Below are 25,343 nucleotides of genomic sequence, written 5' to 3'. Positions count from 1 at the left end.
GAGTACAGAGAAGGGACTCATTTATGCTGTTGACGGTTTGATTTAAATGTTGATTGCAACGGTGATGGGCGCATAAGTCATTATATAAATCAATCACAATCCTTTTAAAGACGTCCAGATAAACCCTGTGATTTTAAACTTCCTTAGAAAAGGGCAGGCACACCCAGTACAGGAAGCAGGCAGACCCCTCGTTAGTTTCCCTGCAAACCTCTCTCATGATTGTCTTCTCTTTAGTGAGGGTCTGCCACCTCATTTTATCTGGGTCGCTGTCACAGCCAGGGCTAGGAATCGGCACCTTCTCATGTAAAGGAGAGGTGAAGCTAATGTTTTCTGAATACTGATGAAAACACAGCTTAAAACAGAATTTTGTCTCGGGAGCTCATACATTTGCCTGTTTAGAACAGGCAGCGCAAGAGACTACTACCACAAGGAAGGGTTATGAGAGGACTTGTGGAAGAGGAGCTACTTCTAAACTCTGCTATGGAATGCTATAGAGTCCACAAAGAACAACCCTATTCATCTCTGCCCAGATCTATCGACATGGGGGGCACAGGAGGCAGTTGCCCGGTGGCCCAGCATTTCAAAGGGGCCCAGAGCTCCATCCACCACTACTGCATCTTTGGCAGCAAAAGCCAGAGCTCTGGGCCCCTTCTAAGTGCCAAGGCAGTGCCACTCTGCGCAGCTCTGGGGCAGGGAAGCCCCGCCACTACAGACCAAGCAGTGCCAAGGCTCCACTTCTTCCACTCTTAGCCTCACCTTTTCCAGCAGGCATGGACCTGGGCCTTACCTTGCCCTGGGGCCCGCGGCGGCCGTTGGCCCTCCTGGCTCTGCCAGATCCCCCAGGCATGTAAACAAGACCTGGGCTGCTATGAGAAAACCTGCATTAAGTTTCCCCAGGAAGAGAAACTTTTAAACAGGACAGTGATGCCTTTAACATCAAGTGATGACTTCCTGAGCAATGACCTAGCAATTACTTGTTTAAGGCTAGTCAATATATAAGCGTCCTGGAAGGAAAAGTATAAGCAATCCCCACATATACCTAATGTCTCCCTGGAGCCCTTCATTGGACAGAAGCGCCCTGCATCCATTTCACAGGAGCTGGCCAGATCAAGCAGATGGCAAGATTATGGCCCAAATCTTTTTCTACGTCCTATTCTAGTTCATTTCTCTAAAAGTAAAGTTGTTTTCCACAATTTTTTTCCTTACTACTTTGCATTTTTTTTTCTTTAAAAGATGGGTTCAGCACTGTAAATTTAAGAATATAGGTCCTAATCCTGCATAAAATTAGCTCTTTGTGGGATTGTGAGCTTCATTTTTAAGAATATTTAGATCCCTAAAGATGCAAATAGGCACTCAGTGGAATTTTCAAATGCCCATAGGCATTCACCTGTATTTACAGCAAACTTTTTATAGAATCATAGAATCTTACAGCTGGAAGGGACCTTAGGAGGTCATTGACTCCAGGCCCCTGCCCAAAGTAGGATCAACCCCAACTAAATCATCCCAGCCATGACTATGTCAAGATGGGATTTAAAAACCTTTAGGGATGGAGATTCTCCCACCTCTCTTGGTAACTCATTCCAGTGCTTCAGCACTCTCCTGGTGAAATAGTTTTTCCTAATACCCAACCTACACCGTGCCTTCTGTAAATTCAGACCATTGCTCCTTGTTCTGCCATCCATCAATACTGAGAACAGCCTCTCTCCATCCTCTTTACAGCCCTGATTCAGGAAGTTGAAGGCTGCTATCAAATTGCTCCTCACTCTTCTCTTCTGCAAACTAAATGAGCCTAAGTCCCTCAGCCTCTCCTCATAGGCCAGTGTTCCAGACCCCTATTCATTTTTTTTGCCCTCCACTAGACCTGCTCCTCCTCCTATACTGGGGGGCCCAGAACTGGATGCAATACTGCAGATGAGGCCTCACCAGTGCTGAAAAAAGGGGAATAATAAGTTCTCTAGATCTCCTGAAAATGCTTCTCCTAATGCACCCCAACATGCCATTAGACTTCTTGGTTACAAGGGCACACTGTTGACTCATATCCAGCCTCTCATTCATCATAATCCCCAGGCCCTTTTCTGCAGCACAGATACCTAGCCTTTTGGCACACAGCCAATAACAATGCTTCAGATTCTTCCATCGCAAGTAGAGGACTCTGCACTTGTCCTTGTAGAATCTCCTCAGATTCCTTTCGTCCCAATCCTCCAATTTATCTAGGCCACTCTGGACCCTATCCCTGCCCTCCAATGTATCCACCTCTCCCATTATCTTAGTATCATCTGCATATTTGCTGAGGGTGCAATCCATCCCCTCACCCAGGCCATGAATCAAGATGTTGAAGAGTACTGGCCCTAGAACTGATCATTGGGGCACCCCATGTGAAACTAGCTGCCAGCCAGACATTGAGCCATTGATCACTACCTGTTGGGCCTGACCATCTAGCCAGCTTTCTATCCATCTTACAGTCCATGTGTCCAATCCATACCTGCTTAATTTATAGGCAAGATTGTTGTGGGAAACAGCGTCAAAAGCTTTGCTAAAGTTAAGGTAGATCATATCCATTGACATCCTCATGATCACAGAGCCAGTTACCTCATCATAGAAGCTAATCAGATTGGTCAGGCATGACTTGCCCTTAGTGAATCCATGCTGACTACTCTTGATTACTTTCCCCTCTTCCAACTGCTCCAAAATGGATTCCTTGAGGATCCCCTCCATGATTTTTCTGGGGATTGAGATAAGGCTGACCGGTTTGATAGTTCTCTGGATGGTCCGTCTTTCCTTTTTTAAAGATGGACACTATGTTTGCCTTTTTTCCAGTCATCCAGGACCTCTCCCAATCTCCACAAGTTTTCAGAGATAATAGCCAAGGGCTCTGCAATGACATCTGCCAATTCCCTCAGTACTCTTGGATGGATTAAATCTGGGTCCATGGATTTGTGTACATCTAGCTTTCCTGAATAGCTCTTAATCTGTTCTTTCCCCACCAAGGACTGCCCACCTCCTTCCCATACTGCATTGCTTAGTGCCATAGTCTGGGAGCTGACCTTGTTCGTGAAGACTGAGGCAAAAAAAGCATTGAGTACTTCAGCTTTTCCTGCATCATCTGTCACTAGGTTACCTCCCTCATCCAGTAATGGCTCCACACCCTCCCTGATAAACCTCTTATTGTTAACACACCTGTAGAAACCCTTCTTGTTACACTTCACATTCCTTGCTCGCTGCAATTCCAGTTGTGCTTTTGCTTTTCTGATTACCCCTTGGCATTCTCCAGCCATATATTTATACTCCTCCTTAGTCATCTGTCCAAGTTTTCACTTCTCATATGCATCCTTTCTGAGTTTAAGCTCATCAAGGATTTCTCTTGTAAACCAAGCTGGCTGCCAACCATATTTGCTTTTCTTACTGTGCATTGGGATGGTTTATTCCTGTGCCTTCAGTAAGACTTCTTTAAAATACTGCCAGTTCTCCTGAACTCCTTTCCCCTTCATATTACTGTCCCAGGAGATCCTGCCCATTAATTCTCTCAGGGAGTCCAAGTCTGCTCTTCTGTAATCAAGGGTCTGTATTTTACTGCTCAACTTTCTTCATTTTGTCATAGTCCTGAAATCTACCATCTCATGATCGCTGCAGCCCAGGCTGCTGCCCTTTTCTATTTCTCTTACTAGTTCTTCTCTGTTTGTGAGCAGCAGGCCAAGCTGTGCACAGCCCTTGGTCGGTTCCTTCAGCACTTGTACCAGGAAGTTATCCTCAACATTCTCCAAAAATTTCCTGGATTGTCTGTGTGCTGCTGTATTGGTCTCCTAACAAATGTTCGAGTGATTAAAGTCTCCCATGAGAACCAGGGCCTGTGATTTGGAAGCTTCTCTTAGTTGTCTGAAGAAATCTTGGTCTACCATTTCCTCCCTGCAATAGCAGGGCCCACCCAAAACCTGTCTAATGTAATTCAAACCAAAGGAAATTTCAGTTATGTTCAGATGATAAAAAGCCCTTTAGGTATGTATAAGAAAATAAGTGAGAGACATGTAAAAACTTTATTAATTGGTCTATAAATGTGAATGCGCAGATGTAAAAACAGTAACATAGTTCAGCATTTTTAATGAGATGGATGAGCCTGAGACCCAACAGCTGTTCATGCTGCACCCCGCCCCCCTCATGAAATTTCATGCCCCCCAAGAGGGCTTGCCCCCCATTTTGCTCACCCCTGATTTAGGAAATACTAAATATTGTTCAAAATCTGGTGTCGGGGGAGTTTCAAATGAAGTACATACACACACGTCTGAAAATATAAGAGAGAGATATGCACAAACCAATTTAGTGTAGGATTCAAACATGGCATAGGCTGCTTTGAAAAAAAATCAAAGAACAAAAGCAGATGCTGTATTTGCTGATTTCGATATGGCCCTAACATTTGATTATGCAACAGCGGCTAGATTGAATTCTTTGATCAACAGCACGAGGACAACGTTCCAACCTTACCTGTGCCATCTGCCTCTCCAGTTTTGACCGGGGAATATCATCAAAATAGTTCTCATTTCTTCTTCTCCTTGCATCACCCTGCATGATAATGTGAGGAACGTCTAGGGAGCCACCAGTAGTATAAGTGCTTTGGCTAAGTGAGGGAGACAACTGAGGAGGAGTATGGTTACCGCTGGGTTCCTGGATAGAAATGGAAAATGTAGCATGGTATAATACCATTTTTATGTCTTCAAGCAACCTGTTAAAACTGTATTTGAACTACTGGCAGTACAACAATTAGGAGTATTTCTTGACTTTATGATGAATGCTATATTGTATTAGCTTGTGACTTGCCCTACACAACATTTATATGACAGTCATAAAACCCTTTTTTTTCCATCACCGCTTCCCCACATCACTTGTCTGTGAGCAAGCACCATGGAGACACTACTCCTCCTGTGTGGATGGACATTGATGGAGATAGGCGGAGAATGGGCAAAATCTTGGCTCTGCCCCTTAGTAAGTGAAGCTGATCCAGAGCAGAAGGGCAAGTAATCTACTGCTGGTATGAGCTCGTAGAAAACTACATCCCCATTTCCCAAGGTCAAGTCCTATCCCAGAGTTGCTCCTGTGAAGATGCAGGTACATGACTGCCCTTCTCAGGGTACAGGCATGATTGATGCCTGAATTATGTGTAAGGGGCAATACGTTGTTACTTTGGAGAAGTCCAGTGGTTTGTACTCCAGCAATGTCTCCGTGTGTTGGGATAGAAATTAAGTGGGCAGAGACATAAAATACAAAGGCTAAACCTAAGGTAAGTCTAAGTCTATAGTACCAAGTTTTGCTGACAAAACTCAGGTCATTGCTCAAATGTCAGCAAAACAAAAATTGCCAGAGGGCATTCACACTTGCTCCCTCTGTCGACAAATCATATTCATACTGGTGGCACCAGAATGGGGGCACTGGTGAAAGCCATTTCTGTTGACAAAACAAATGGCAGTGTCTACACTGCCTCCTTGTTGATGATAAAGGGAGGGGATAAGAAAAAAGTTCCTCATAGGGGTGGAAGCTTTTAGCACTGAAACTGGGTATTTTTGCAGGAAAAAAAGACATTCTATGCTCTTACTGCTTTTTGTTACTGAAGGCAGTTTTTGTCAACAAAACTTGGTAGTATAGACATGCCCATACTTTATCTGTACTGCCCCTGCAGAATACAAATTACATAAGGATATTAGAGAGAAAAAACAGAACCCTAATTACAACTCCATTAAACATCAATAATCAGCATCTATCCAGACCGCTTACGTGCAACAGATGCAGGCCACTGTGGTCTTGTCTGCACTGGAGGAGTTTGGGAACTGCAACCTTCTAGTACATTCAACAACACACCATATTGCAAATACTAGTACACAGGTGTTCACATTACCAGTGCAGCTGTGATCGCTAGGAGGAGAGCAAACAGCGTGCTCTCTCTCACCATGTCAGTCTACATGAGTCCTATACTCCACTGCACTGGATCAATTCTTCCTCCCACATCTATCCCAAAATGCACTAGTCTCTTCTTAAGTAGACTCTGATGAATTTTTTGGACATTGTTGTAGGGTCAAGTTCTCCACAAGCCCTCACATGAAGAGCTGGGCAGTACATCTCCAGTCTCTATGGGTGTACACCTTTTTGGCAGCACCCACTTCTGTGCAATCGCCAAATTTCAATGTTAGCTTCCCAAGCTGCTTTTGAATGTTCTCTCAAAAGAAGTTTCTGTTCAGAGATGCTTTAAGCTGGCCTGAGGTTCACAAGAGTCCTTGTTCAGATCCAGGGTGACAAGAAAATACAGTTACAAGTGATCCCCATTATTGTGAATGGTCTAGTTTCTGACCAGTTTTTGAGCAGATGGCCCAGTTTGGAATGACATGCACCAGCAAACAGTACCAGGAGAAGGTAATTTTCTTAGACCAGAGGTCTTTGGAGCAGGGAATGTACCAGGTTATACAGCATAACTATAGTATAAATATTTAATATTAAACAGTGGGCCTGAAGGCAATTGACAACAATGCTGAGATGCAAATGACTGCTCTGGTGCAGGGAGGAAAAGCTACCTTTTATTGCTTTAGAATAATTAAAGTGAATTTGTGGTACAGTTTTCCACAGAGCCAAACTACACTGTGGACAACTCCAAGGCACCTTACTTCAGCCTACTTGAGAGACCAGGAGGAGAGAAAGGAAGCCAGAAGTGGTCTACTGTTTTAGTTGCTCTTCCAATGGAAGGCTTCTGCTCATAGCTAACAGGCATAAATACCTGCATTTCATATTGTCTCTTCTACATTTTTTCTCTAACATTTACTGGTTTTGGTCATGAAAAGATAATGTTTAAAGCCACCAGAGGAATTAGAAAAACTGAAGTGGTGGTATGTGACTTTAGCCCAGCTAAGACATATACTGACATACTTTTAGGGATAATCTTCTTTCAATGTGCTAGATAGAAACAGATCTTCCTACAGCAGCAACTATACATATCATCATCATCATCATCACCACCACCACCCACCATGTTTTCAGCACCTGTTAGTGTCCAATACCTCCCTCACTATTTCCTTCCATCTTTCCCTGCCCAATGCGGAGAGGCTTAATGTCTGTAAACTAGTTCTGCACCAATCTGCTATACTGTCTACTCATTCTCCGTGGGTTTGACTCCCCTGTTCAAACCATCCACTGTGCCGAATACCAGGACCTTGACTTTTTGCTCGTCGTTCATATCTATACATCTCACCTTGAAATAAAAATTTTAGTGAATCTTATAAGGTAAACACTATCTTATGATTTTGTTTGAGTATTTCTATGGTATAGCATCCTCGGCTATCAAAGGAGTAGAAGACATTAATCAGAAAGGCATATCTTTTCCTTTAGGGCTCCCACTGAAGACAACTGGACCATAAGGTGAAGAAAAATATTTAGTTACTGTTGGGCAGTGAAATATTTTTCCTCATCCTTGATTACATGAGCAGGAGATGTAGTGTACTCTTCACTGTCCCCTGAGAACATACAAGGCCACTAGTAACATAGGCTATGAAAGCTTTTGCACCAGCAGAAGAGGAAAAATTCTCATCTATAGAAATACTTTTCCAATCCAGTGTATCAAACCCACTGAGTTCAGAACGTGCTACTTTCAGTCACCCGCCATTTTTTTTTTCATTTTAGCACTTGCAGTGTGCCAGGAAACCATTCACACAACAGACCAAGATATAAAATGTAACTAAAAATATCCAGTTCTCTAGGGCAGGAGATCATGAACTCAATAACACTTTTGCTAGCACAGCATTACAAACAGATGTCTAAATCCAAGTATTTGCATACAGCTTTTCTGACTAGAGAAGGTAAAAACAGGAAGGGCACAGAATCAACAATTTTCTATTAAAACAAGGTTATAAAAGGCCCAGCAGTTCCCACTCCAGTTTTACCTTCTCCTCTTAACACCAGGAAATGTAACTGGGGAGAACATTATACCTCTGACAACCGGAAATCCATTCCAGAATGAATTTCCAATTGAAGGAGCAGTCACCATGGAAATACTGAAATCAAATCTACTCAAATAGGGAAGAACTGAATGAAAATGCCATAGTAAAAGATGCTAATGAAAATGAATAACCTTGAATACAACCCAGTAAAGAAGATCACAGTGTTATACGGGTGATAAATATCAAGAAAGCAACATTTCTGGGGTAGAAATCTAGTGAATGTATCACAATGGGAGGGGTTTAAAAATCAGTGAATGTGAAAAATCCTAGGAGACACCACCACCAGGCTCGCAGAAATAGCGTTATTAAAGAAAATGGAATAAGATAAATAACTTTTGCTATCAAGGCAATGCTAGGGTGACCATATTTCTATATGCCAAATGCAGGACACCCAGGGTGGGGGGCAGGTAGGGTTGCTCCCCGGTTGCAGCTACCAAGCAAGTGCAGCACCTTGGCTCTCCCATGCTATGGTGCACCGGAACAGGGCTGCTGCCTGACAGAGGAGCTCCCCGGTTGCAGAGGTGGTTGCCCTGTGGAAGGGTGAGGGTTCACCAGCTGCCCCACACCATCGGGCTCTTGGGAATGCTGCAGGGATGCTCCCTGGCTCGAGCAGTGGCTGCCCTATCTGGGCATGGCTGTGGCTCCTGGCTGCCCATCCTTCTGGGCACTGGAACGAGGCTGCTGCCCCACAGGGGAGCTCCTCAGTTGCAGGGGTGGTTGCCCTGTGGAACAGGGGCTTTAGATGACTGCCCCACACCATCAGGCTCCAGAAGTGCTGCAGGGATGTTCCCTGGCTCCAGCGGTGGCTGCCCTATGGGGGACTGATGCCCTGCAGGGGGCAGCTGCTGCTCCTAGCTGCCCCGTACCTCCAGGCACTGGGAATGGGGCTGATGCTGCCTGTACTGACCGGTCAGTATATGCTGCATATGCTGTCCTGCCAGCTTCTGAGTCATTTTTACCTGCAGCTGCGCTGACTTGGGGGAAGGGCAGCTCAGTGGGGGAGTGTATATATAGGACAATTAACTTTTGTGTAAAAAAGGTAGGATGACTGCCTAAAATATGGCACTACCCCAGTGAAAACAGGTCAGATGGTCACTCCAGGAATGGCTAGGTACCATTCATGTTTATGTCACTGATGTCAGGTAGTGACAGAGAGATAGCCGGGTTAGTCTGTATTCTAACAAAACAAAACAGCAGTCATGTAGCACTTTAAAGACTAACCAAATAATAACCACGAAAGCTCATCACCTAACAAATCAGTTGGTCAGTCTTCAAAGTGCTACATGACTGCTGTTTTGTTTCACTGATGTCAGCTCGCTCTGCATAACTAAAAAAATAGACTTGCACTGCAGCAAAGCAAATAACTGGTCTTGTAAGAATGAAAAGGAAAGTGATAAAACTCATTCTATATGCTCTGCTACTAAGTGACAATTCTTTGTGCTTTCAGGTGTTTTAATACGATTTTTTTAAATGACCGATGACTTTACAAGGTATCAATTTTGCCAAGAACTTACCCTGAGGGTAATTGATCTTGGTGGTTTCTGAGGAGGATCTTCGTGAACCCTATCTCCCAGAGAAGCCAAAATGCGTTTCCTGTGGCCAACCAAGCTGATTTTTAAGACCTGAAAAATAATAAAAGCTCAGGTAAAAAAAATTGATTAAAATCATCAAACAAAGAACCAGTAACAAACAAACAAAAGCATTTTCTATAAACTTCTTAACAGGCAAGTGGGGGTCAGGGAGCGTAGCGGAAGGAGTGCAGAGATTAGCAGAGGGCATGACATATCAGAGAGAAGGATGCAGAGAGTCAGAAGAGGAGAGAATGGTACAGAATGTGGGGGGGAAAAGCAGGTACAATTATGGAAAGCAAAAATGGGAAGAGCAGCAGAGGAGGGAGTAGAGGGAAATGAAAGGAGAGGAGAGAGAATTATTGATTCAATTCCAGATGGAGCAGCAGTACCGGAAAAAAAGGAAAAAAAAATAAAACCACCAAGCAAAGATTGGGGGAGAAGCTGTAGGAATGCAGACAACAGCGAGCACCTGAAATGGAGGGATAATGGTTCTCAGAAAAGGAAAGAGTGACTAGCCTAATGGTATGAGGAAAGGGGAGAGGAGACAAGAGCAGGAGAAAATGAAGAGGAAATAGAAAATATGGTACTTCCATAATTCACCACCATAGGCTTCACAGAAAGAATCTCAGTCTCACAAACACAGTGAGCAATACCTTCAGCCAGTATGTACACGGAAGAAAACAAACAAACCCAAATTTGATTTCTCTCGATCCTGATCAGACCACATCCTCCTCCAGAAAGAAATACAAACCCTCTCCAAAGGAAGACAACAAACAACTGCCCTCAGGGGACTGACCAAAACCTTTTGGATTCGCCAAACATTAATTTCTAAATAAAAGTATAGCTGAGAAAGAGCGAAGTTACTGAAACACAACACCCTAACTACTGCTATGGATGCTGTAGCACAGGGGCCAGCAACCTTTCTGAGGCTGTGTCTACATGTGCCACTTCTTCCAGAAGCGGCATGGTAACGAGCCATCTGGAAGATGCTCATGAGGTGCGGATGTAAATTTCCCGCACCTCATTAGCATATGGCCACATGAGTCAGAGTCCAGAAGAAGCTCTTCTCGACCCCAAAATACACATGCAGACACGTGGCCCGCGAGCATCTTCCAGAAGGAAACCCTCCTTCCAGAAACCCCTTCTTCCTCAAAATTCTGTCGATAGAGGCGTTCTTCCTCATGGCAAGTGGGATACAGGTGTCGACAGAAGTGCTGCATTCCGTGGACTTGCAGAATGCCCTTGGGAATCAGGACACTCTGCAGGTTTTGTCGACAGCCTAAGTCAGTTCTCTCTCACTCCCTCCTCGCACCCCTCCATTGCACCCATGGCTGCTGGAAATACGGCCAGGCCAGGCGAGAGGAGGAAGACAAGGAGAATACAGAAAAATTAAGCATTAGTGACAGAAAATAAAGTCTGATATAAAGAATTCCTACAAATCTGTGCCACTGAGCTAGGAGGCAAGGACACAACTTCACGGTCGCAAGTGTGGCAAAATTAAAACCTTTACAGGACATTTCAGGTTTCAAATTGCTCCCTTTCCTCCTGAACACGGCAGTTTCTGCTGAGGGGCCACTGCTCACAGAGACTGCCAGCGCTGACATGGATGCAGCAGATTTCTCTTTCATGCTAAAACAGGAGGCCTGCACACTACTAAGAAACAATCCTTTGACAATTGTGACCTGACAAACTGCTGCCTGACCTTTAATGTCCCTTTTCTAAGCAGGCTGGCAACCAATATCTCATATCCCATTCAATCTGCCGCCAGCACAGGGAACAGTACAGAAACACCTATTTGTTGCTTTGGTGGTTGACCTTGTGTCCACAAACAGGGGGCCTGCATTCACATTCAGTCTGCTGGTCCTGTCTGTCCTATGTCATATTGCTGAGCCTCTAGTTGCCTGCCACTACAGATGTCACTGGAAACACCACAAAAATTAGGACCTTCTGTTCAGATTTAACCCAGAGGATCATTGTGAGTAGCTGTTCCTCCAAGCAGAGACCTCCAAGCTTATTTACCTTCTTATTATTCAAAGAAAAATACAGGCATAGAGATAAAATAATACAGGTTGCACTGCCCTGGTCTGGAGCCCTCGGGACCTCAGCAGTCCCAGACCAGGGATTTTGCCAGACCAGGGGAGGTCAATGCTCCAGGCTTCCCCCCTGGCCATCAGCCACTTCCCCACTGTCAGCCCAAGCCACTTCCTGGATGCTGCTCGCAGCTCCCTTGCCTCGTCTCCCACTTCCCAGCCCCTACCTGCTGGCTTCCTGGCTGCCACTTCCCAGCTGGAGTGTACCATTTCCCAGCCCTAGCTTGCCACTTCCTGGCCACAGAACCTTGGCCATGGTCTGTCACTCCCCAGACCAGCCACAGCTCCCCAGACATGGTCCACCACTCTCCAGCCCAGCTGCAGCTTCCTGTCCCTGGTCTGCTGCTTCCACATTCTCCATTCATCCCACCATAGAAGGTTACAGATTCATAAAATATGACTAACACTTTGCATCTGCATTTCTGATTTAGCTGACAGATGTGGGAAAAAAAACCATGCACATATGTATCCTGGTAACTCCCTGATGACTACATCCATATAGATGCTGAAAAAGCAAAAGTTATGTCAGCTACAATTGGCATAAATTTATGCAATGATCCCCCCTCCTATCCTCCAAGTATGTCAGTTTCTGCTTAAATAATGTGATCTAAGGGTATGTTTTTATAATCCTCCCCACTCTTGGTCAGACTATAGTCTCTTTTAGGGACTATCAAGTCTAGCAGAGTTCAAGAAAATGAAGCCTGAAAAATTATGAAATCTGGTGAATACACCTGAATTTTTCTAATCCAGCAACTTTGGGGAAAAGGCTTTGCTGGATTATCGAATTTTCCAGACCATGGGTGTTTGCTGAAGGGTGAACAAAGTCTATTACTAAAGCTTTTGTACGTACGAACCATTATATAGTGCAGTACCTGAACAACATGCCATAAGATAAAGACTTAATGCACCTCATGCGCCTTATGGGTGGGGGTGCGAGGCCTGGGAGGCAGTAAGGATGCAGGGGCAGGATTGGGTGGAGGGGTGGGTCTGGGAAGGACTAACAAGGGAGGGCGATGGGGTTGCAGGGTCTGGCTTGAGGTGGATGGGGTGGGGTGTTTACCTGGTGCCCTGATTCTGTGGGCCAACTTGGCTCTGCGCCTTCCCAGCTGCTGCCAGGCACTACCCCGCACCACTCCCATTAGCCATGACATGGGGCAGGGGAAAAAAGCCTCCAGCCAAGTGTTTCGCTGCACTGCCTTTCCCCCAGCCAGGGGGAAGTGGGAGTAGCAACACACAGAGCCACTTCCTTCTCCCCTCTGCTAGGCAGAGCCTGCGGGGCTGGAACTGGCCTATGGCTTGCTGGGATCCAACCCCCAAGGTTCAAGGAGCTTGCACCAGTGCTCCAACCATGCAGAGGTCCGACCCCAGGTCAGTATGCCGGAAGCATCCCACCTTGTCAGTAGGTATTGATCCTGTGGCACAAAGGATAAATGGCTTTCGCTGGACTCACCGTACCCCATGCACATCTCAGACAGGTGAGACCATTTCTTTACAGACAGCTGAGTTCAGGCAAGGGTGGGCAAGAACTTCTGATGGGGGCGGGCACGCCAAGATTTTGATAAGTGGTCAGGGGATGCACTTTTCTATGTGAGGAGGGGACGGTCTGGGAGGGAGGCTGGGTGCAAGAGGCAGCTCAGGGGAGGGGCCTGGGGTCTGAGAGGAAGTCGTGATCTGGGATGGGGGGTAGAAGGGTGGACAGGATGTGGGTGGTGAGCTGGGGCACGGATTGGGGTGCAGGGCCTGGTAAGAGGTAAGGGTGCAGAAGAGGATTCTGGTCTAGGGAGAGGCATAGGAGTAGGTGCAGGGTTTGGGAGGGAGTTGGGCTGCCAGGAGGCATTTACCCAAGCAGCTCCTGGCCAGCAGCACTCACAGGCAGGTTCCCTGCCGGCCAGCAGCCCCAGCCCACTAGCTGTTTCATGTGGTTCTCTGCAAGGCCGGAGGAGGACTTCCCACACAGGTTCCTGCATTACCCCCACCCCCAGCAAAATCTCTCAGTTCCTACTAGCCAGAAACCGGCCAATGGAAGTTGAGAAATTGCATTGCACTGACTCTTCCCTCCAGCAAAACCTCTCAGCTCCCATTGGCTGGTTTCCGGCCCATATGAGTGGATAAATTTTGCTAAGGGAAAGGGCAGCATGTGAAACTAGCCACTGAGAGCTGAGAGATTTTGGTGCAGGTGAGGCAGCACCTGAGGCTCCCCCCCCCGTGCAGCCAGAGGGCCAGTTGCATATTGAATTAAAAGGCTTGGCAGGCTGGATTCAGGCCGTGAGCAGCATCTTGCCTGCTCATGAGGTCTGGGCAGTCCTGAATTAGAAACCCTAAGAACACCTAACCCTTGGTAGAAGGCTCGAGGAGAATACACAGTTGCTTCTAATTTCTTTATTAATAAATCCACCTGGTAGATAGACAAAGAGCTTTTTTTAGTTTAGATAGTGTGTTGACTGTTTTGGAGTGGTACGAAACAGGCACCTACTCCCAGGGCAGCAGTACTAACAGCCATGGCTGGGTGAAAAGGCTGGATGCTGTCTCCGTTAGGAGTCAAAGGCACTCCAGTGCCATTGAGCTGGAAGCAGTACAACAAAGTAAACAGAGCTCAGAATAGTATTAGTATTTTCATGCACCATCAGTTTCTCCAGAATTTAACTTTAACTTTATTTAATTAAAAATTGTTTCTAAGGCCTGAGGGTTGTGAAGGAACCTTGTAAATATGAACCAATTAGGCGCCGTCTTTGTGAGCTTGCAGGTAAACGTCTGAAACTTCACTCGAAATTCAACACTTAACTATTACTGATCACTTAAGAAAAACCATAAACTTTCTTGGATTGTGTGCAGAAAATAAATTGAGTACATGTCCCTCCCTAAACCTGGACTCGCTGGTTTAGTAACATCCATGGAGAGTTCAGAGAGCCCAGTGGAAGGTGGGCTATCATCTGGCAGCAGCAGTGGGCAATCAGTGGGGGGATTCAAGGCCAAGCTGAGCCAGAAGCGGAGAGGGGCAGCAGGCTAGGACACTGGTGGCAGGAGACCTCCCCTGGTTTGGCAAATTCTCTTGTTCAGGACTGGTCAGGTCCTGAGGGTGCTGGATGAGGGAAGTCTAACTACTATTACCACTCTCCCCCTACTTTGTGTCCACTGGTTGAATATTATCAAACATCACCAGAATTAAGTGTCCAGACCTCCCCATACACTACAGCAATGGGCACCTTCAAAATGTATGCATCAATCTACAGTTCTTGTGCAAAGAATTCAGGGAACGAAAAGCAGCCAATATGCAGTCATGTGGGGAGTCCTGGAAATGTAAATGAATTGGATTTAAGTCCATACCCACAGAATCAGTTTCGTAGTTGAAAGCCTGTAGAAATGACTCCTCCCCTACATCTCTGGAGATGCTCTTACTGAAAAGGGTGATGGGTACAGTGCTTGGTAAAATAAGGATCTGGAACATTTAGACACCTACAAACTGCACAGCCTGAATAGCAGAACTCCTGTCATAAATGAAGCCCCCAGGCAAACATCTAGATCATTTCCAGATATGACCATCCTAGGCTACATCTACACGTGAAGCCTACATCGAAGTAGCTTATTTCGATGTAGCAACATTCGATGAATAACGTCTACATGTCCACCAGGGCTGGCAATGTCGACATTCAACATCGACGTTGCGCAGCACCACATCGAAATAGGCACTGCGAGGGAACGTCTACACACCAAAGTAGCACACATCGAAATAAGGGTGCCAGGCACAGCTGCAGACAGGGTTACAGGGCGGACTCAACAGCAAGCCGCTCCCTTAAAGGGCCCCTCCCAGACACAGTTGCACTAAACAACATAAGATCCACAGAGCCGACAACTGGTTGCAGACCCTGTGCATGCAGCATGGATCCCCAGCTGCAGCAGCAGCAGCCAGAAGCCCTGGGCTAAGGGCTGCTGCACACGGTGACCATGGAGCCCTGCAGGGGCTGGAGAGAGAGCGTCTCTCAACCCCTCAGCTGATGGCCGCCATGGTGGACCCTGCTATTTCGATGTTGCGGGACACGGATCGGCTACATGTGCCCTACTTCGATGTTCAACGTCGAAGTTGGGCGCTATTCCCATCCCCTCATGGGGTTAGCGGCTTCGACGTCTCGCCGCCTAACGTCATTGTTAACATCGAAATAGCACCCAACACGTGTAGCCGTGACGGGCGCTATTTCGAAGTTAGTGCCGCTACTTCGAAGTAGCGTGCACGTGTAGACACGGCTCTAGAATATGAAATCACATAATGTATGACTACATGGGTGTGTCTACACTAGTCAGGTACTATGTCGAAATAGCATGCGTCGTGTCTACACACACTGTGTGCTATTTCGACGTTGAAATCAACATTAGGTGGTGAGATGTCGAAATCGCTATTCCTATCCAAAGATGGGAACAGCACCCTACTTCGATGTTCAACATCAAAGTAGGGCATGTGTAGATGATCCGCGTCCCGCTACATCAAAATAGTGAGGTCCTCCATGGCAGCCATCAGCTGAGGGGTTGAGAGACTCTCTGTTCAGCCCCTGCAGGGCTCTATGGTCGCCACGTGCAGCAGCCCTTAGCCCAGGGCTTCTGGCTGCTGCTGCTGCTGCAGCTGGGGGTCCATGCTGTGTGCATGGGGTCTGCAACTGGTTGTCGGCTCTATGGACCTCGTGCTGTGCAGATCGAGTGTGTCTGGGAGGGGCCCTTTAAGGAGAGGCTTGCTCTTGCCCCAGAAAGGCTAGTCCAGCCAGTGACCCCATCTGCAGGCTTTGCTGGCCCCTTATTTCGACGGAGAGTTTTTGTGTGTGTGGACGCTCCGCATTTCCTTCCGGGGCGGCTCCTTTTGACATTCCCCATCGCTACTTCGACACTGAATGTCGACGGCACCAACCCTGGAGGATGTGTAGACGATACGCATCGAAGTAGCCTATTTCGATGTTCTTACTTTAAAATAGGCTACTTCAACATAGTGTGCTAATGTAGACGTAGCCCATATGTTACAACATCCTGTCACAGTTCTGGGGTTGTAGAGACAACGATCTGCCAAACCCTAAAATTTGGGCCTCGTCCACACTGGGACTTGTACAGTAATTTGTATTTGGATCTATTTTCAAATATAGTTAAAAACCAGGTTTGGTTATAATTGCTTGTGGCAAACTTCAGCCATCTTAGTAAGCTTTTAGAGATTTGAGACACAGCAGTTTCAGAAGATGTGTGATAACCCCTGATACACAGTGGAACTTTATGCACTTAAGGTATTAAAATATATTTTACACTTTTAAAACGTAAAGCATTTCTAGTCCTCTAGTGTGTTTTTTAGAATACATTTTAAAAAGCTGGTGTACAGGATTCATGTCATAACAAGGTCTGATAAGGCAGTTGTAATAACACAGAAGAATGTTTCCTAAGGAAAAATTGTAAGAAACTGAAGTATTGCAGTCCTGCCAGTGCCTAAGTCCATCTTTCCTAATCTATAATTTAATCAGAAAACTATGCTGTAGGCTGACAGTTGGTATCTGCTACATGGGGCAAATCGCTTTCCTTTTACAGACAAGTAAATATGGCTGAACCGTTAAACTTTGAACAATGGTTACTGTCCACACACACATATGTAACCTGCAATAGTGTTAAAAGCACACCAGGCCTCACTATTCCATCATGCTCAGGAACTTGCTGCAGGGTATTAGAGACACAGGGAAAAAAGTTGTTCATTTTGCAAGCTTTCTTGCTGAACATTCCTTCCCCAAGGCATGTGGTCTGAAGCCCTTAGGGTCTGCATGAAGTGAGTCACTTCAACCCCATGAATTCTAGGAACTGGCAAAGAAAGGACCTGCTAAATCCCTGTACGCAGAGTGGCCTGCAGTGGATGCCTGCCACTCTAAACTATTCACTGTTCCTCTCTTCCTCTTAGAAATATGGTACCAGAGAGAAGCAATCTGGCCATGCAGGTGGCACGATGACATCTGCAGAGTGCTCCTGTATTGCCACAAATTCTTCCAGCTCCATGCTGTGCTAACTTCCAGCCACCTTTTTACCCAGGAATACACAGTCAGCCACTCCACAATACTATCCCCTGCAGGCTAGCACTTTATTCTTCCCCATCCCAAACACAACCCAAAGCATCAGGGGATCCTTTGCATGCTTAATGCAACAAAAGGCTCCATGCTGTGCATGCTGTGTGTGTGTATTCAAGAAAGGAGCACTCTAGTCTGATGTTATCTTGAGGTAAAAGAGCTGTTGCAACATAGCTGGACACAGCAACACATTTCTGGTTGCCCTTGTTTCAACAGAAGTCATCACTTTCATTCACATCGAGACAGCTTATAAACGATACAGGATATGTATCATTATCCTACTGTATACATTAACCATTTGGAAGCAGATGTCAAGTTGTCTTGGTAACAACAACATTTTACACAGACAGATGTTTGTCTAATAAATTCTGTTTCTATAAGTCAGTCATGAAGAAGTGAGATAAATAATCTACCTGGAAAAAATAAGACACAAGTATAACTCAGCCTTAGAACTGCATTCTGAGGGTTCTGATGGGTCAACAGTCTTATGTCTTCTTCTTGGTTTGGTCTCTTTCAACACTTGCTCAGTTATGTCAGTTTTGATGACTGTAATTGATCTGGTGATTAATTGATCTGGTGATCCTACCTCTTTTCCGTTTGGTTTTAAAAGAAGCAATCCAGTTCCAGGCACATCCCATTTTTCTGGCACAATCAAAGCCTTATATTGCTTTAAATTATGATAAACGGGAGCTGTACACTGAATCAACAATCCTAGTTCTTATTGTTTATGAGGAGGTATTGATCAAACAGACAAACTCTCAAAAATATACAGTGGGCAGTTTGCTGCTAGGAGAGCATATGAAATCTATATCCAAGGATGAACAGCATTTATGGTGATGAAATCTCAGAAATGAAACGTGAATATCTATAACACTCTGATACTCACTAGGGTAAAATGGATGCATTTGCTAACTATGACACAGTTCTATCAAGGTTATACATTCCAGGTAAAAGGAAAGAGTGCATTCTTTTATTAAATGATCACTGAATTGCTACATGGAATTATATATGTGCCAAAATACTCTGATGGTAATGACGATTATTCCAGAGAAAACCAAAGGGAACAAATAATGCCACCTGATACAATTATAATAAAAATAGACACTTGATATACAGAGAACAAAAATCTATGCAGTAAATGATTGGATCTGTGTACCAAACTAAACTGAACACTACAGGCTTAAATCTTGCATGCCTTCCGCAGGCAAAACTGTTAATGAAGATCATTTTCACGTGTATTCAGGCTGTTTTATATTGAACAGCGATGTGCACAGAATAGAAAACAAATGACATGTTTGTCCAAAATCTTGCCATCGTTACTCATCCTTACCTGCCAAGCCTCTGAATTCAATATTTGATCAAACACTGCACTACTACAACAGTATAAATGTAGTCACTTTACAAAGGAAGAGTTTTAAAGTTAAAAAATGTGAAACTTGTTTGTATATTTTTGAAAGACAAAAACAGAGGGAAGTCATGGCAAGAAGAAGAGGACAAGCATCATCTTCACCTATACTCCAAAGTATCACAAAAGTGTTCACAAAGGATCAACTAAAATACATGAAGTTACTAGCTTGAAAGACAATGATCATCATTGCCAGTGAATCTCACACATCGCAGGCTGGCATCATGCTGTATTTCAATGCTGACTTTGTGAGGAAGAAACACTGTGGGTGGGAGAAAACAGACTCTGTGAGCACAGCAGGACAGTTGGATTAACTCCACCAGGGGCAGTGAGGGGACAGTGAAAGCATTTCTCCAAATACCATTTCCTTTCACGCCTTGTGGGGAGCCTGGGGAGCAACATCATCAGAGAAGAGGGGATTACGAAAGGATACAAACAAAATGGCAAAAAATATTCATCCCTCAATAGCTGAAGAGAGGTCTCGCTTGCGGCTCTGAACAACATGACGAATACGGACATAGATTCATAGCCACCCTGCTTGAGATAAACTGAAATCATGAGGCCATTAAAATCACACACGTTATGCAGATTTCTTCATTAAATATTCAATATTAGCACAGAATAATCAAACCCAGTTTTGGTCTGGAAGCAAGCTGGGCAGAACTTTCTAAGATATTTTCAAAAGTGGAGGCTGATTGTGACTTCCACGTAAGGACAGGATAACCCCTCGCAGGTAATTAAAAGCAAAAGTCAAAACAGAAAAATGACCCACCAGTCCCCAAGTCTTTGGCTATATCCACAAAACTTTCATTTAATTTTTAAAAATTTTACATATATGCTTTTTGCATGTTCTTGTGCTTCCAAGTTCTGGCACACAGCGAGAAAGGCTATCCTGAGAGTACTTCCATGTGGGCCAAATCCACAAACTCATGGGTTTTCACAGGAAAGCCTCTTTCAGTAATTTTCAGCCCCAGTGTCTCTTATAAGAAGTTACCACAGTGGGCTGTCACTGCGGAATGATGTAGCATTCCCCCCACCCCTGGCCCTGCCCCCTGATTTCTCATTTTCGTGATCTTCTCCAGAGGTCTCTGGGATTCTAAAAGGACTTTTCATGAGGCTGGTGTGGGAATGGTGTGCCTGTCTTGTTCCTCACCTCAGTCCCACCCACCTCCTATTCCTCAGCCTGTACAGATCCTGGGAATGAAACCCCAGGAAGACAGGACAATGGCAGGGAGCCATACATACATTCACACATTCCATACAGAAGAATCAAATCCATCATCTCAGTGCTGCACTTACCTCCATATGGTCAGATCCCTGTATCCACACAGCACCCCATGGGCTGTAGTAAGCCTAACTTTTCCACTGGAACACTCAGTCAAAAAGAGACCCTGGTGGCTCTGGTCAGCACATCTGATGAGTCAGTTAAAAGTTGGATTGGCGCAAGGCTAGCAGGCTCACCACTTGCACAGTTCCCAAGAGCTGCACATGCCCTTTGGCTCCTAGGCATAGCAGCAGCCACAGACACTGGCTCCACCTCAAGAACCAGCTCTGCAGCTCCCATTGACCAGAAGCTGTGGCAGACAGGAGCTGTGGTGTGGTGCCTTGGGCAGGAACAGCGCACAGAGCCTCCCAAGAGCCGGAAGGACATGCTGCTGCTGCTACTCCCAGCAGCCACCTGAAGTAAGCGCCACCCAGATCTTGCACTCTCAATCCCGTCCTGCACCTTCCAACCACAGCCCAACCCTGAGCCCTTCTCCACCTAAATTCCCACCTGGATCCATCACCCTGAATCCCCTCTTGTGCCCCAGCCCCTTCCCCATCTCTGAGCCTGCTCTTGTACTCCATACCCCTTGGCCCAGCCCAGACTCATCTCCAGCACCCCAAACCCATCATCCCAGGCCCTACCCCAGGACCTGCACTCCCAGCTGCAGCGTTCCTCCCTCCCACACCTTATAACCCTTTCCCAGCTCAATGCCTCTCTGCACTCCTTGAACACCTCATTTCTGGCCCCACCCTGGAGCCTGCACCCTTAGCCCAGAGCCTACACCCCCCGCAACCCAACTCCCTGCATCAGTCCAGAATCCCTTTCACACTCCAAACCCCTCAGCTTCACCCCCATCCTAGAAACCCTTTCTGCACCCCAAGTACCTTTATATCCATTCCCAGCCAGAAGCCTCCTCCTGTGCCCTCAACCCCTCATTTCCAGCCTTGCCCTGAAGCCCATACCATCAGCCAGAGCCTTCATCCCCTCCTGAACCTTAACCCTATGTCCTAGCGCAGTGAAAATGAGCAAATGAGTAAAGGTGGGAGGGAGTGAGCCACAGAGGGAAGGAGGATAGAGCAACTGGAGTTGGGCCAAGGGCGTTTGGTTTTCTGGGATTAGAAAGCTTGCAACTCTTGTGGGCACTATTCTCATTGCAGGACTGAGATCCATGCATGGAGGGCACGGAGTAGGTGACAATTATGCCCAGGATTATTACCAAACCATTCCTTTCTCAGTAACTAGTTCTATATTTGAACATCTGCTATATTGTAATTTACAAAACTTGTTTGAGCCAATGCCTTGCCAGTATTATTGTGGAATTATAACATTTCTTCTAATTTTTAACCTAAACTTTCTCTATTGTAGCTTCTTGTTGAGTTGCAAAAATAATTATTATTTTTTTTATAAACTTCCCTATACATATTGGCAGAGAATTGCAATTGCCTTCAGTCTTGTTCTCACTAGATGGAGCATGCTTATTGCACTAATTCTTCAGTTATCAGAGACTTCCAGGTGAGACAGGACTGAATTTCTAATGTACCAAACAAAGAGATTAAAAAAAGAAACCCACTACTCCCCACAAAAAACTCTCTTTTTTTAGCCTTCTACATTTATACGTGACAAAGCAGAACAAAAAGCAAACAGAGGCCATTTTTTTTAGCTTTGTAGGTCACCTGCACCTTTTCCTGATACCACATTTCTTACTTTTCAAAGAATTATCTTTTAGGTTTATCTCCCCTGAATTTTCTGTAATTGTGATAGTTTTGTTTTTTGTTTTTTGTTTTTAAAGGGGCCAACAGAGATCTAATCTATACTATAAGACTATGTCTAAACTGCAGGCTTCTGTTGGAAGCATTCTGCTAACATCCTTTCTTCCTTGTGGAATGAGGAAGACAGGGATGTCTTCACACAGGGTTTTCCTGATATTTGGCCCTGTGTGGATGGGCCAAATGTCAGGAATGCCTCTCCTGACAGAACAGCCAACTAGAAATATGCAAATGGATTGCATAACTTGCATATCTTTTGCTGACAACTCTTGGCAAACTAGACATAGCCTAAGAGTAGAATAATTAGCCTTACATGTTAGGTATTATGCCCATCAACATATAAAATTACAGAATCAGCTTTTTTTTTTTTTTAAATCACATTGTTGACTCATGTTCAGTTCAATATCTGCCTTCTGGTATTCCTGTTTATGACCCTTCAGTCCTTCCTGTATGTTGCTTTCTACATAAATCACTTCACATTTTTCTTATTAAATACCATGTAATTGATTCAGCCTATTTCTCTAAAAAATCTTATTGTACAAATCCTACTACAGCACAAAAGAATCAGTCTTTAGATGGGAAATAATGCCCCTACAGATCTGCATTTATTGTGACAAGACAGTAGAACATGAATCTTTGCTAGAGCTTGAAACTAAAAATCTGGAAGTAAAAAGTATAATTTTTATGTTGAACATACAGCGCTGGGAATATTAATCAACAATATTCTGTGAAGCCAAACAGGTTTTCACATCATTGCTTCACAAATGCAAGCTACAGTACATATCAAATTAACACACTACAGGGAAAAAAAACCAAACAAACCCAACAACCTGTCATGAACATTTTATAGCAAGTCACCACATGAGCTATGATTAATAATGAATCAGATGTGCAGAGACAGGATGAATACCAAGGAAAGAGGAAAAAAAAAAGACTTTATTAAGTTAAAATGATGAAATAATAATGCAATTTAGGTAGTCATTCAGCGTTCTAATATGTAACTTTACAGGACATATTTACATGTGCATTTAGGTTTAAACTTTACATCTGACATGAACTACAATATTAAATAACTGTTTCTGTGAAATAAATGTGTTTAAATCTGGGCCTTATTAATTTAAATATAGTCTCCAATACTCAATTATTCATGTGCACATCAGTTTACATAATTCTTCTTTAAATTCTCCAAATATTTCTTACATTCAGGATGCAGCAAAATCTAGTTCAAGAAAAGAGGATAAATCCGCTCCAAGAAAACTGACACTGAAGCTCTTGCTGCTCCTGTGTAGCACACACTTTCTAGAACTGCAGAGCTCAAAATATTTCTACTCCTGATTTACATTTGTATTTTCTTTGTTACAGATATGTCATGGATATTCAATAGTGCAAGAGAACAGAATTTCTGCACTGCAGTGAAAGTGTCTTTGTTGTTTAAATACAAGTACTGAAAATATTTAAGGAGAAGGTTAAGATGTCTTTTTAACATATCATATTAAGCGCCCTTATAACATACTGTAGGTTTAATTTTCTGATTTTAAGGATTCAGTATTTAATACATTTCTTAAATGAATGTATGTATAGTTAATTTTCTCTGACTTTAGTCTGTATCTCTTGTATTTTACTAAGTCCCAGGATTCTCAAGGAGATTTCTAGTTTCAGGTATCCTCTCTTGCTGGGAAACAAAGGTACGTGATCAGTTTTGGAGGGGCAAGCTGACATTCTGTGATTACTGTTAAAAATCATTTGGCAAATGTATCATGCTTGAAGATTTAGTCTGTGATGTAATATTAATAGAATATTTTAAAGACGTCATTCAGGATGCAAAATGAAGGTCTTTAGTCTCAATCCGGGCAACAATCTCCCTGATTAACTTAGAAGACAGAGAAGAGAACATGGTACGTTCACAACCACACCCAACTCTTTTCATTTGTTCCACAGCAGCTAGGACACAGCTTTCAGGTGGAATAATTCTCTTGACATTGAAACAGAGGCTCCAGTACAAAACCTGCTTGTTGTGATACTGCTGCACAGGGGGATTCTGAAGCAGAGTGGAATGGTTAGAGTTCTAATTTCCTCATCACCACTCCAGAATGCCCTTCTAACTCAGAGCTGTTTCACAGAAGGGCTGCAATCTAACCTGTAGGAACATACTGAAAGGTCTTGGTATGGTTGTGGGTGTACTGAATATGCTTCATTATCAATTTATATGGAACGCAGCCAACAATACGCAACACCTTACAGTGAATAAGGTGCATTACAAAGAGAGAGAAAAAAACCCTTATTTTATGGACTTTATAAACTGAGGTTCAAATAAAGAGATTTCACATAGGACAGAAATTTCCCCCAGACCAGGGTCAAATGAACGAAGGCAAAGGCATGCAGACAACAAAAGAAAAAGAAATGCAACGTGGACTATAAACCATGAACATGAAAAATTCTGAATATACAAATAAGTATATGTATGAAGAGCTTTAAATGCTAAAAATAAAATGTTATATGAATTCCCTAATTTCAGAGGCAACCAATGTAAGTCCCTGATACAAGAAGCTAAAATGGGAATTGTGGGATCAATGATAGATGAGTAGCAGAAATCGGAAGAGACTGCATAATTAACATAGAACAAACAAAAAGATCTGCAAGGAGATCATTAAAGTAATCAGATAACAACTAACGTGGCATTCGTACAACTAAATGTAAAGATAAGATTTGAAAGATAGTAGACGTGACGGCTATAAGATGTATGCAGTAAATCACAGTAAATAATGTTTTTGTCTAGCTACTCAGACTGCTTTATATCTTTCCCTCTTGGCAGTTCACAGCTCCTTCTCTCTCGTCAGTCAACCTTTTCTTTTTTTAAAACTTTCTCTTTCCTATTCAGCTCAGCATCCCATATGAGTTCCTCTTCACCCAGCAGCTTTGTTCTTGGTCCATTCTCTTTCTTTGCACACTTTCACCTGGCTCAGCTATCTAATCTGAGTTCACATCTCATTTTGCCATTCCAGCTTGCTGATCAATATAGAAAAGTAGGGTAGAAATGGCAAAACTGAGGGAGAATAAGGAAAAAAAGCAACACCACAGACAGACAAATTAAAAAAAAAGAAAGTCAAGCTGCTGGAATAATAATAAAATATGATTTGAATTACCTGAGGCTTTTACTTAAAATGGCAGAATAGATAAATATTTGGAATGCATTACCCAGTGGT

General features: G+C 44.2%; 1 protein-coding gene across 9 annotated transcripts in view; it reads right to left on the bottom strand.

Annotated features, from left to right (window-relative positions):
* The window catches only part of ANKS1B (ankyrin repeat and sterile alpha motif domain containing 1B), a 908,578-nt gene that overhangs the window by 78,593 nt on the left and 804,642 nt on the right, over window positions 1–25,343 (bottom strand). For all 9 annotated transcript variants that reach the window (XM_075011319.1, XM_075011325.1, XM_075011335.1 and 6 more), the window contains 2 exons: window positions 9,482–9,589; window positions 4,477–4,656 (listed from right to left, as the gene is read on the bottom strand). In XM_075011319.1, coding sequence (XP_074867420.1) covers window positions 4,477–4,656; window positions 9,482–9,589 — 288 coding nt within the window. The remainder of the gene's footprint in view (window positions 1–4,476; window positions 4,657–9,481; window positions 9,590–25,343) is intronic.

The sequence above is a fragment of the Carettochelys insculpta genome, chromosome 1, assembly GCF_033958435.1.
Source record: "Carettochelys insculpta isolate YL-2023 chromosome 1, ASM3395843v1, whole genome shotgun sequence".
Taxonomy (NCBI): Eukaryota; Metazoa; Chordata; order Testudines; family Carettochelyidae; genus Carettochelys; species Carettochelys insculpta.
This window is presented reverse-complemented; position numbering and strand designations above follow the sequence as displayed.